At 37.1% G+C, this 13,965-nt stretch overlaps 1 protein-coding gene and 1 non-coding gene across 5 annotated transcripts in view; one reads left to right on the top strand and one right to left on the bottom strand.

Annotated features, from left to right (window-relative positions):
• Positions 1-13,965, top strand: part of LOC129364582 (partitioning defective 3 homolog) — a 343,226-nt gene that overhangs the window by 22,898 nt on the left and 306,363 nt on the right. For all 4 annotated transcript variants that reach the window (XR_008606460.1, XM_055037305.1, XM_055037304.1 and 1 more), the window contains exon 2: positions 9,814-9,915. Coding sequence is in view for 3 of the 4 variants with exons in the window: in XM_055037305.1 (XP_054893280.1) it covers positions 9,814-9,915 (102 nt within the window). In the remaining variant the exon portion in view is untranslated. The remainder of the gene's footprint in view (positions 1-9,813; positions 9,916-13,965) is intronic.
• On the bottom strand, positions 4,067-4,138 carry trnaw-cca (transfer RNA tryptophan (anticodon CCA)). The gene has a single exon. It is a non-coding gene; the product is annotated as a tRNA-Trp (tRNA).

Below are 13,965 nucleotides of genomic sequence, written 5' to 3'. Positions count from 1 at the left end.
CTGAGATTTTAATGGCTACTCCTCACTTTCCTCTCGCTACTGTTCCAGAAAGACCAGATTTGTTGAGTGCACAAATGATGATTCTCGCAAATGGGGTTGTGGGTCTCTCCTTTCGTCGTTGCCAGTTTCTCAATCTTCAAGTGGACCCCATTTACAAATTAGGCAACTTCCGAAGACATTCGGTTGCACAGGATGTCATTTAGGATTATCACTCTAAAGTTGAGTAGAGGAGGAGGACTGCATACTGCAGTTTCTTGATCTATGATGTTTAGAAAAAGCAAGAAGAGCTTGTATTCTTGTACGCTTACAGGAAGACCAATGGTAAGAACAAAAGGAGTTTGTCTTTGATGTTTAATCAGCCGGCCACAGGCAAATCGTAGCTGAATGTTTACTCTTTAATCGGTTTAATGATGATTAGGTGTAATTATAATGCTACTTAATGAGGGTCTCCTGTGATAATGTCTGTCTTAATTTGTCAGTGAAACCTTCATCACAGCAGTTCATCCAGTACAGGCAGGGCCATAAAACAGCTTTATTGGTTTGTGTGAACCCACACCCTCACACTCCGACCTGCTCCTAGTATGTAGACCAGATGGTCGGCTGGACTTATTTTAAAGGGGAGGGGAGCCGGAGACGTACGCAGCTGTGGACTTGCAGTCTCAAGGTTTAGGGACAGCAAATCCACTACTACAGCAGATCAAAGAGCTGGAAAGATGACTACAGGGTTTACTGCTGCATATGATTCATGATCAGTCAAAAAAAAAAGAAAAATCAGATGTCGTATGACTTTAGAATGACTATATATTTTCGCTTACAGCGTAGAAGATCATTTTTATTACAATTTCCTTCTGCTTTTTTTTTTTTTTTTTTGAGAGAGAAATTTGAGACATTGAAACATTTACAGCTGTTGAATTTTTCCTGGGTTAGAAATTAAATTATTTCTAACCCAGGAATAATTAGCAACATTTTAGCAACAATTTCTTGATTTTCTATCTTTGCTCTTCTTTCGTTTACGTCTCTTTTTTCTGTCAACCTGATTAGGTTTTAATTAAACTAATTAGGTTTTGAAATTCCTCCATTTTAGTCAAATGTTTTTTTTTGTCGGTGAACAACTAGCATTCTTACTCAATTCCCTTACTTGTTCAGATGAGGCTCGTTTTATAGATTAAAAGTAACTTTTCAAGCAATCAATTATATTTATATAGCTCATTTTAGCAACAAAGCAAGAGTACAAAGTCATAAAATGCACCATGCAGTACATCAACTTCTGAGTAATATCCTTTTGGCAGCTACGAAACATGTTTTTCATTAAGTAAGCAGAAAATCAACATGATGAACAAAAACGAAGGCCTAAAAGCATCCGTTATTACTGTAATGGTTATCCTTGTCTTATGAAATCCCAATAAAATACAACTGGTAACTATAAAACATGGAAATATTCAAGGTGTATCCCTTTGGTAACTAACTCCTTGGGTGGAGCAGAGTAACGGTACATCTCAGTACAATCTCATTTATTTGATTGCTCTGAAATCTGGTTTTATTTTTCAAATACAAGCAAATATTGCAGTCTCAATATGTAACTCTCTCTTAAATGTAACTCTTTTTATACTTTTCATTGTCCACAATGACATACTCCGGTGGATAATTGCGTACAGTAGACCTCTGGCGGGTGCAGAGCTGTAAGCGCGTGTACAGCAGCGTCTCATATTTCTCTGTTTTGAGCTTGGCAGGCTGCAGCTGTATTGCATGGGCAGCACATAAATTATGCACAAACCCTTAGAAAACCCCCCCAAAACAAAACAAAACAAAAAGAAAAAACATAGTATGGCTTCCCTCATAAGACAGCTGCAATCTTCCTACACATAAACTGTAATCACAGTTTAAGCCTAGCATTTTTCTCTTGGACAAAATGTAATTCCCTGAAGCAGCGTTCAGTCTATTTTAGCAGGATAAATCATGCTAAAGTCTACTGAAAAGTACATTTTCTCTTTTTAACAGTTTGTGGAAGTTCAACTCTGACAGAGTTATGGTATTGTGAGCTTAAAAATATTGGAATAAGGCTGAGTAAACTTGCACCATTTTGACTGACCTAAGGTTTAATAACTGTGTTTCCATTACGAATGTACAGAAACGATTGTCGGTATTGTCAGGTATTTGTGGATTTTAACTATGAAGTTAAAAGTTTTTGACTTTTAAAACTTAGACATTTTTTTCTATAAAATTTCTGAGATTCTCAAAATGCGAGGGTTTTTTTGGTGAAGATATCCTCCTTTTTTTCTATTTAAAGTGGCCCTAATCCACTGTTTACTCTTCTAATTTTTGAGAGTAAATAAAGGCCGATGACATGCATGACATCCTATGGCAGATAGAAGTTGAAAGCTTAAAGGAATACAACATTCACCCTTCTTGTTATCTGCTGAAAGTCTTATTCTCTCACAAGACTTTCAGCAGATATAAGTCTTGAGAAAATGGCTAACTTTAAAACTATTTTTCCTAAGTGGTCTGCTGAAAATGTAATTTTCAGTAGACTTTAGTATGATTTATCCAGCTAAAATAGACTGAATGGTGCTTCAGGAAATTACATTTTGTCTAAGAGAAAGGTGGGATAGAAACTTTTCAACCTGTTACTGGTTCGGCGTGATCAAGATAAAAATCAGCTGATTCTAAACATCAGTCAGTTTCCCAGTGCAACTATAGTTTGTTTATTTCACATGAATAATTTTGTTACTTCCCGACAGCTACAAAACATATGGAACTCAAAGAGCACGAATCACTGCTCATATATTAGCAAAAATAAGAGTTGGATTTTATATGCAGACAAAGATATTTCCCTGGTAACATGCTGCTCTTGGTTCAACAAATTCTACTGAAGCTATGAATATTTTGGTAATGATAAGGAGCTTGTGGAGTTTGTGCATGTATGCGGGTGTGTGAATGTCTGTTGTGACAGTGGTGTTCATGACACACAAGGGAGAATTTTCACTCCATAAATTGCTACAATTATGGAGCAGTAGAGTAAAAACTCTGAGTGGGAGGTTGAAGTTGAGAAACATCAGTGATTCATGGTATTGTTAGTATTTCTAAAGGTCAGATGTCACAGGCTAATGGTAGGGTCTCAGCTTTGTGCTGAGATAGTTAAAAGTTGGTAGAAATATCTCTAAAGAACTTGTTGCTCAACCTGTTTGCTGGTTATTAAAGATACTCTGCACTCTATATATCATTCTGTGTTTTGTTCATTTCGATGTGCCAAGTTTTTCCAAGCCTTGTGTGAAAGAAATACCAAAATATTATCCATGAATCAAAAGTTTAAATGTTTGAATGCTACAGAGTCGGGCAAGTAAATGTAAGTTGTCTCAGGATTCCAGCTTACATTTGTGAGATTTTGCAAGTTTTGTGATGTCTGCAGCATTTTTTAAAAAAGTTTCCACGTTATCATTTCCCCTACAGTCCAGGTGATATTTGAACATTCACAGTGGCCGTAGTTCCCCTGTGGTGGAAGCAGAGCCTACCGGTGATGTGCTGGAAACGAGCTGTAGGGGAAACGTCTCGGTCAGCAAGCAATTAAAGTGAAAAGCGGGGAAACTGTCCTTTTTTTTAAAATGAATTCCACAAAAACTGCCAAGTCAGAAGGATTTGTGTTGAATGTATCCCCGTACACCGAGATCTCTCTTCAGATTTTCCTCACTGACTAGAAAACCGTATCTTCTGTCAAGCACTAATTTAATGTATGGGCTGCAACTAACAATTATTTTAGTAATTGATAATTCTGACAATCAGAAATAATTTTTAGATCAGTCTTTATTTAAATTATAAAAAGCATTGAGTCATTGTGACATCCCTTTTATAAGCTGCTTGCATTTTCATCATATTTCATTCTCCTCAGTTTACAGAGAGAAGATGATAAAGTCATCTTTGGATGATAACATCCATGGTCACAGTTAGCATCTAATTGTGCTCTGTGAAAGCATGCTGTTTTCTTTAAATGCACACCAAATCCATGTATTACTCTCTAATCGGGTTTGTTGTCGAGCTCATTGAGGAGAGTTTCTGCAAGCGTGAAAAGCTTTGACCCCGACGTGATTTGAACACGCAACCTTCTGATCTGGAGTCAGACGCGCTACCGTTGCGCCACGAGGTCCTGCTGCCGACTCAGACGTGGGCAGTGATATTAGCCCAGTGGGAATAGCAACTCTTGCTGTTGCTGTAATAGCACCGAATAGCAACACACTGGCACACGCTCAGTCTTTGTCGTTTTCCCACTCTTCTCCTTATGCCGTGATCCCTTGAGGGCAGCAGCAGGCTTTGTGCCGTTTTCTTTTTGACAGGAACAGACAACCCCACTCTGCTACAAAGACATAAAGACGCCGAGACCTTCTGCTTGTCTTGATGTGACACAACAACAACCTCTCTGTTTCCCTTCACCTCTGACACTAGATGATCTTGGCAGATACATGAACAGACAAAGGAGGCAGTCTTCATGAGGGGAATGAAGGAGTAATTTAAAAAAAATGACTAAGAAGGTCACTGGCAGGGAAACAGAATGACTGCTTTCCAGTTCCCATTCACATATTGTCACACCTTCCTTATCTGCTGCCGTCTGCTCTGTTTATGCAAAATCCCTTTCACTTGCAGGTGTATCAGTTTCATAGTAGGGATTATGTTGTGTGTGTGTATGCGACAGATTGGCGACCCCACCTCTTGGCCGAGACATTAGCTGGAGATGGGGACCAGCGTCCCTCCCAACCACACTGGGGACAAAGGTGTTAGAAAATGGATGGATGGATTGTGCTCTGGTCGTCTACTGTTCATGTTAGGTAGTTCTTGTCATAATGATGTCTTACTTTAGTGGTTTGAGTCACTCTATGACTCAAACCACTAAAGTCTATTGCCACATCTGTCATTAGTCTCATTGTGTTTTAACATCTCCATTGGTCCTGATGTTGAAAAAAAATGTCTATATCAGGTGTTTGTGACAATGTGCTTGATCCATAAAGGCAGATCTATTCAGTCTAATCTTATGCTTTGTGCTCTGAACGATGCCATGCATTATTTATTTCACATTATATAAAGAATTCTTAATTACACTTTCATTTTTACATGTCTGACCAAACTTGTGATATATTTAATATATTAATTGTAATATATATTTATATTATCTACCATATATTATCTATTTATATTATCAAGTATATTTAATTGTGCTGCCCTAGTGTTTACAATTAGTAGCAAAGCACTATGTTAATTTTTCTTATATATATTATGCATACATTTAATATGCACACACACAGATCTTGGATGTTGACAACTTGACATCTAAGATGTTATTCAGCTAGGAGTGTTTTGCCCTCCAACAGGGTCACATTGCGACTTGTCTAATGAAATTCATAAATAAATTAAATTTCAAGTGACAAAAAATGGCATCCAAGCTGTCTGCAAACAATGACAGATTACACTGCTTTTTAATAGATTTTATAGGTGAAAAAATTTATAAAATTTTCCCAAAAGGGGAGAAAAAGTACACAGTTTGCTGAAGCAGATTCTGTCCACATGCAACCTCACGAGAGAAAGTGCCAATGCTTGTTTCCAAAACTACCGCAGTTTAGATGGTGTGTTTATAGAATTATATTTCATGATTACAGTTCTATGGTAATCTGATACTGGAGCAGTTTCCATCCAGCTAACACCCCATGGGTCAGAGAGATCTTCTGTCGCCACACCGACCCGTAAAAGAGAGTGGTGTTCTCTGTGTGCAGACTTCCAGTGATGTCAAATGGAACTTGACGTAACACTGCAATAAATCACACTCTGAGGAAAACATAAGTGCATGTGTAAAGAGTCCTGATGTCAGAAGGGTCGATGTCTCCACTCTGTAATATAACGGAGTGTGTGTTTTTTTTTTTTTTCCCCTGCAGAGATGTGGTAACAGTTTGAGGTTAACTCTTATGTTTGCTAAGACTTTATCAGCTCAGTGCTTTCCTCCCTATACCAGCTGTTACTATATGCTGCAGTAATAGAAATGGCTGTACCACAAAGCTCCCTTTGTTAAAATGATCATGTCCCTCTTTTCAGTTTCTCCTCTTTACATTTGTACCACTTTCTAGTTCACCATTTGCTTAGACCCTGTCAGATAGAAGACTGTATGCAAAAAAACTGCATGCTTGAGTTCACTTCAGCACTTCACTCTTACAAACATGACTTTAGGAGGCATTAGTTGTCGAAGTTTAAGTCAGCGATTAATTCCTTTGGGAACTTACCAATGCCTGTATTATTGTTTATAATTTTTCCAACTGTAAATGTCCTAATGCACGTTTTTTAACCTTGCCAACATGTTTTATTTGTAGGTTTGTGTAAAGTGTCTTGTAAAAGTGTTCATGACCCCTGAACCTTTCCATCCTTGTCAACAACAGGCCTTGATTTACAAACTACCTCAGAGCTATGAAATAGAAGGAAGTTGAACAGAATAATCTGAAAAATGTGGCATGCATTTGTATTCATTCTTCTTTACTCTGATTGCCTTATACAAAATCCATTGTGACCACAAAAATTCTCAAAAATATAGTGGACAAAAATGACACATGTGGAAGAAGCTCCTTTGACAAGTCGAGTAAAAAATTAAAGGGATAGCTTTGGTGTTAAATAATGTTTGCAGATTATTTCCTAATCAAAAACATGCCTGGAGTGTTGCCTTGATTTTATTTATTTTTTTATGCATATTTGAGAAATCCTGTAATCTCCTGTTCATCCATTCAGCGGTGCAAAACGCCTGGGTGAACCTAGCTCCGCCTTTGAGGACGAAGCTCCTCCTCAGAGATGCAGTTTCCAAGCTTCCGATCCTCCCCCTTTTTTTTAAACATAAAACAATGGAATTTCCTCCTTTTCTCATGAAATGACCCATTACTTGATATTATAACATCACAAAAAGTGAAGTTAAGAGTTACCCTATCTACGTGTCATCACCACATGCATGTGAGCCAAAAGGATGACAATATAAAACACAACCACAATGTATTAGAGAGCTGTTTTCCGTTCGCATGAAGCAAAGAGCCACAGATAAAATGTTCCAAGATATGTCTTCACAAGTCCAACCTAAATGGAGCATATGAAAGCAGATTTTTTTCCTCCCCTTCCATCCATCCGAAGTGTAATGCCGAGATTAATTTGTGTGGTTCAGCTTCCCCCAGAATATTTGTTCCTTGTAATCCATCTGTGGAACATGTTTGGATCAAGATTTTACCAAGCCGACACAGACTTAGTCAGCATTTGAACACATCTTTTTTTTTTTTTTTTGAATGCCGAGGGTTACTTTGTGGCTTGTAATAACTTCCAGAGAGGCTGGATTTCAGCTGTTTCTGTCTCTTCTGGGTTTTGGTCAACTTTTATCAGGCTGCATCGCAGAAGTAGTTTATTAAATTTTGTCTTCCTGACTGGGTTCCTTCAAAACACAGAGTATATTTTATTACGTTTAAATCTGGAACACAGAGAGAATATTTTCTTTTGACTGGAGAGTAAGATGTGTGTCTGCATAGTAACTTTTAGCCTTCCTTCCCTTTTGATTTAGATAAAATCTGCCAGTTTTTTTTTTTTGTCTTCTAGATTTAACTTGTTTCCCTTTGCAATTTGGACCATTATCTCTGGTGAACCACAATTCAGTACAATATGAAGGCATTTCACCAAAATGCCTTGAAATTATGGAGACAGTTTAGTTTGGATAAGAGAGAAGTAGTGGAAATGAAGGACCCCCAAAAAAGAAATGAAAGACATGCCTGTTTCCAAATTTACTTTAGAGAGAAAGGCAGTCACTGAACTTACCATTTTCTCTGTTATTTTGTGTCGTAGAAGCTAGAATTAGATGTAAAGGGTGTCCCATCGTTTTTTTTTTCAAACAAAACCTAATTTTTCTTTAAGAAGAACTATAAAATGGGATTAAAATGTTTTTTTCTTCCCCGGCCTTCATTCTTGATTACTTACAAACACATAATAAACTCATCAGAGACGATATGACACTGTATGAGAGAGGAGCCTTTGTGAAACGAGATTTTACTAATATTTCATCAAAAGACAAATTGATGACCGAGTTGACAATGTAAGCGAGCTTTAGCTTCCTATATAAGTTACCCTGAGTTACCCTATCTGAGATTCTGAACGGCTGCCAATAGCATGTTCCAGCATGTTCAAAACCAGCATGTTCAAAAAATCAAAGCAACTTTTGCACAATTTTTATTTTTTTTAAATGTTTTTGTGCTTTTTTGTGTAATACTCAACAAAGCTCAGCAGTCTATAATAAATGTCAGTTTGAATTTTCCCCATTTATAAGGAGCTACAATACTCCACTATGATGTAATTACTTTATTTTTGTTTTTAATCTGATAAGCTCATTTAATCATGTGACAGATCATACAAAACATTTATCTTGAATATGTTAAACAAGTTTTCTTTCATTAAGTCACAAACAATGACTCACTCTTGCTTCTTCCTATTTTATCACATAGATAATAGATTGGACTGAATATCAGTTGAGTGGTGAATTGAATTGGTTTAAATCTTCATCAGATCTTAATGTGTTGTTACCTTCCTAAAGTAATGGCCCAAGTCATTTTTTGTTAAGTGCCATTATTTTAGGAAAGTGCCGATATTGGATCATTAACAGTGTTTCAGAATGTGTATCAACCACAAATCAGAGGTAGCTAACACTAGACCACAGATTACATTCCAACAGAACCAGTCTTTCACTTTGCATAATTGTTCAATTTAGATGTGAAAGTTTGACATTGTAATGAGGGGTGCATTGATTTCCTTGCTTTTAGGAGATTGGATGATAGTTGCATGAGAAACTGGTCTTATCCAATGATCTTATCTACCTTTGCAAATTCCTGACAGTCAGCTACCATCTATCTCCTGTTGCTTTGTTGTGAGAGAAGTTTGACTGATGAACCCACCCACCAGATCACAGCTGCATGTGAGCTAACAATAGTCACCCCACTGTTGCCAACTTGGCAGACTAAAAAATCGGAATTGACCAAAATTGGAATCGGCATAGAATTGCAATCTGTGCACTCCTAATTTTAATAAGGACTTTTCATTCGTAAATGTGTGACAGACATGATTAGCCACTTATTTCAATCAGCCAGCTTGAAAATTTTACATTATAAATTAATGTGTCAGCTGTTAGATGAAGCAAAAGGTGTTTTAAGGGATAGTTGAAGAGTCAATTTGTCATATAACATGTGATAAAATGAGACTGAGAGCCTTTTTAAAGTTTATAATTGATTTTAAATACATCTGGATAAACAACATAGCAAATTGTCATAAAGAATAAAGCTGGGCCATGAAAGTAAACTGATTTTATCAGGTACCACTGAAGTTTCATCTCGGCATTATTCATGCCTGAACCATTTTCATATGGCTGATACAAAACAGAAAATGACAGCTATTTTTACTTCCACATAGAAGAGTGAAGATTTTTTTATTTTTATTCATTCAAATATATAAATAAGAACCGCCCTTCATCACGTAACATAGATTGCCCCAAATAGAAAGGTCGAGACCACTTGTTTAGGGAATGACCACGTTTCCCGGTTTCAATCCCTAACCATGTCACGTCCTATATGTGCGCCAGCGAACCGGATCATGATATAAACCCCATGATGATCAGACCAGCTGATTCCTAAGAAGACACAAGCTGGTAATTCACTTGGCCGAGCAGCGTTTTGTGGCTTACCTCGCATAATGCAACAAATCCTGCGTCTATATGGTTCAAATAAAGCAAATCTCATTATAGGGCTTATGAACTTTTTTTTTTTCTTTCTTTCCCAGGATCCCAGCTACTGGGTTCAGGTCCACAGACTGGAGCATGGCGATGGAGGCATTTTGGACCTTGATGACATGCTGTGTGACGTGGTAGATGACAAGGATAAGGTAAGTCCAGTTATATTTCACTATGCAAATAAGTATGTATTTGCATTGCAACATTGATATTTCATTTCTTTTTAAACTTCCGTCACCTTCTGTCTCTTTTCTAATTTGTCTGTCACATTTGCTTCAAATCATATTCGAACTTGCCACGCAAACTGAAAGACTTGCATTACTAAGGCTGAAGTGTCATGTGTTCTTGATCAGATCTAGTCCCTATTAAACAGTACAGAACTACTGAACACAGTCATTTCCTTGATCTAATTATTTCAACCTGTTTGGAGCTTCCCACTAGTGGAAGGTTTAATGATGCTGTGTAACTTTCAAGGTCCTAATTTTCTTGGTTTTCATTTACCAGTATGTGGTAGAAACTTGGTGTCAGGACCATATGATGATCACAGTACCCACTCTTTCACTGCCCTGTCTGGGCCCTTACCCAAAATGTCCCTGGATTTTTTCCACGTTAGCAGTGGTGACTACACTTTAGTCACCGGTTGGCTTTAATGTTGGGCCAGGTGGTGAGCTATTCCCAAATTTGAAGTTGTTGATGGGTAACTTGCAAACTTGATTTTATTTGTCTAGATGAGATGCTGTTTAATTTGGTCATGTTTATTAGTTTTGTAAAGCAGTAAAGGAGGTCAGTATCTTGTAAAATCGTCTTTGATTTCAACCTTTCAGAGGGGTGAACATGGCACCATCTTCACCTCACTCAGCTCCTTCAGACTAGCCAGCAGCAATTTTCCAACTCCTTGTGGAACTCTGCTTCTGTTGAGCTCATTATACGAGCCACTTCTCAAAGTAACGCTGGCAAAACAAAACATTGTCATCATGTTATGATGACTTCCTGAAAGCGGGGCTTCAGAAAGAGCAGGAGTTTTTAAAGAAAGAAGCACAATTTCAAGGCATTAAATCATAAAGTAAAAATAATTTTCGCATTTTATATTTATCATTTTTACAGAAGGTAGCATAGTAACCTGACTGCTATAAAATGCTACTGTGTGCATGGAAATCTCATATCGCCTCTTTTAAAACTTAAAGGGATAAAACAGAGCTACTTTGATTTACTCTGTTCAACCTTCCTGTTAGATTAAAATATTTCTAAGATCTGAAATTTAAACTTTTATATTTTTTTAAATTCAAAAGTTAATCCATGTGACTAACTTTACAGAAGCTCTTAGAGCATTTTCTTTCTGAGCCAGACAAAAAACCCATGTCTGCTTACGTCCCTACTCACCTGATGATAACCGGTAGCTGCCATGGTTACACATTAGGTTGGATCAAGGAGGATAGCAGCTGTTTTGCACCTGCAGCCACATACACACCTTTCTCCCCTTTTCCTTCTAATCTCAGCAGCTTTCTGTCTCCCGTGGCCTGTCCTCTGTAACCATCGGAAACCAGATGACTGATTATGGAAAAAGAAGAGATGAAATTGGCAATCATTTTTTTAATATTTTATTTTATCAATTTACTCTTATGCTGTATGTACTCCCTCTAGTGGCCTTGTAAGGTCATTACACTCAGTTTTCTCAGAAAATATTCTGCTCAAAAAACTAAAGGGAACACTCAAACAACACAATATAACTCCAAGTAAATCAAACTTCTGTGAAATCAAACTGTCCACTTAGAAAGCAACACTGATTGACAATCAATATCACCTGCTGTTGTGCAAATGGAATAGACAACAGGTGGAAATTATTTTCATATTTATTTCATTCATTCAGATCTAGGATGTGTTATTTGAGTGTTCCCTTTATTTTTTGAGCAGTGTAGATAATAAATGTATAATTTCTTCTTATTTTATTCGATGCATTTCCTAAATACTTGGCTGCACAAGCCTTTCTTAAAAAGTAAATGATGACAATTGATGGGAATGACTTCCTGTGGTGACATGTTGGTAGTTGTCGTGTAACAGAGTGCAGAGTTCAGCTGGGGCAGATCTGGGTCAGCCAGCTTTGTTTGTGTGTGTGTGTGTGTGTTTGTGGTGTGTGTGTGTGTGTGGTGTGTGGTGTGCGTGTGTGTGTGTGTGTGGGGGGGGGGGGGGAGGTGTGTGCATGTGTGTGTGTGTGTGTGCGTGCACACCTGTGTGGGGAGTTTATCTCACTCTGTGGGTGTTTGCTTCTTTGTGTGTGTACAGTTGTAGAAGTAAAGCCAGTCTGTCCAGTTATTTCCATTAGCCACTACCTCCTTTCCTGTTTTTGTGCTGTTGAAACTCTTGACAAGCAAGAACAAAGTCAAGCTGTTAAGTTTCTGTAACAAACAACAGCCGTCCTCCTGTTCATGCAAGTATCACTGCTTCAGGCTTCTTGTCATGTGGGGTAATATATGTAACATATGTATATGGAGTCAGAAAACAATTGCTGATCTCATCTAAAGTAAATAAGCATGAGTTTACACTGAAGAATTGTTCCCATTTTTAACATCTGTGTGCAGTCAGGCGTGATCAATTTAACACTGAATAAAACTCTTGCAATTTAAAGGCGAGCTGCACTTTTTAAATTTAATTTATGGAATTAGAAAGACATGACTTGCGTGTTGCTTCAGTGTAAAGGATGATCGGCAAGACATAATTTAGTTTAGTTTAAATTCTTCTTGTTGCTGTAAGATGTATTTCGCTATGTATCTTTTCCAAACATTTTTAAAATCTCTACTGGGAGGGGAGAGAAAAATTTGTTCTCATGTCATCAACTTGTGTCTCTTCTGGTTGACATCAGAAGAAACGCAGGAAATCCATCAGTAAACGCTTTAGTGAATTTTCGAGTTAAATGTTTAAGTTCCAATGATCCTCATCCCATAATGGACGTGTCAGAAAAATTGCTGTTCATCTTCAGATTTTTAAAAGCTAACACTTTGTTTGTTTGGATTTTTCCACCTTGATGATTCTTGAAAAGAATAAATCTCTTCATTATTGTGTCACAATAAATAGTTGTGGCACATTTTGAAGTCTTCCTGTTGTAGTTCATCTGAACAACCTTTTTCTCTCCTATAGTTAACAGATGGGATGATTTTTTTTTTCCCTTCTTGCATTCATAATTCCTCTAATATTTACTGAGATTATGGCAGTGGCAGTACATGTTGTACTGCAAGTGTATGCACAGCAGGGCTAACTGGTAGAACTGGGTTCGTTTTAAATCTGCCTGGCAATTATTTTTGATGGAAGTAGTGGGTTATACAAAAGCTTTTAGAAAAGCTTGGCATGAAATGATCACTAAGGATCTTTGATAATAAAATCTGCAGGCTGCCTTTGTTGTTTTCACAAAACACTCCCATGTGTTTTATTGCTGCCAAGCACATTAAAAAAAACAGAAAAATCCACAAAGTGTTCTCATATATGGCTCAGAGGCGCACAATGCATGTAAACACCTCAGAAGGACAGAAAAAACACAAAAAACTAACCCAAGAGAATTAGATGATATTGCAACAACATATTAGGACCATTGTAGATAAAAAAAGAACAAACAAAAAAAAAATGTTGCATCAAATTTCTGCCAAAATATTTTTTGATTAATTTCAGAAACTTTCACACATTTCCAAAAGTTGAAAATCTTTTACTTTTGAGACTAAGAAAATTATTTTTTTTTTCTAGAAACTTTGAAACTAATCTAAAAATTAAGTTTGCAAATCTCCAACTTTTCAAACTAAAACATTGACTTTTGTTTCTTGAAGTTTTTTTTGTTTTATGGTGGAGATTTACTCCTCTTTTTTCTATTTACATTGGCATTAATATGCCATTACAGCATTACTTAATGACTTGCAAGAACATTTTAAAACAAATAGAAAAAACAATGATGGTGTGTTGTTCCCCAGGAGGCAGCTATAAACTTTTGCAGATTTTCCAGAAAATTACTCTACAAAGTAGCTTCATCGTTAACGTCAATGAATTTCTGCATTATAGTAGAACGTGTTTTTTAATTTGGTGTGAAGTGAGTGTAAGAGAATGACATCAGTGTTACTTGTGTCGTGATTAGTTCAGGAATATTCGTCTGAGCTGGTGATGTGGGTGACAGTGTGTGTTGCTTGGCTCAGGTTCAGAAGTTGTACTATGAGAAGTGATTCATA

Source organism: Poeciliopsis prolifica, unplaced genomic scaffold (genome assembly GCF_027474105.1).
Source record: "Poeciliopsis prolifica strain line A6 unplaced genomic scaffold, Auburn_PproV2 SCAFFOLD012, whole genome shotgun sequence".
Classification (NCBI taxonomy): Eukaryota; Metazoa; Chordata; class Actinopteri; order Cyprinodontiformes; family Poeciliidae; genus Poeciliopsis; species Poeciliopsis prolifica.
The sequence above is the reverse complement of the archived record's forward strand: the minus strand, read 5'-3'. Positions and strand labels throughout refer to the sequence as shown.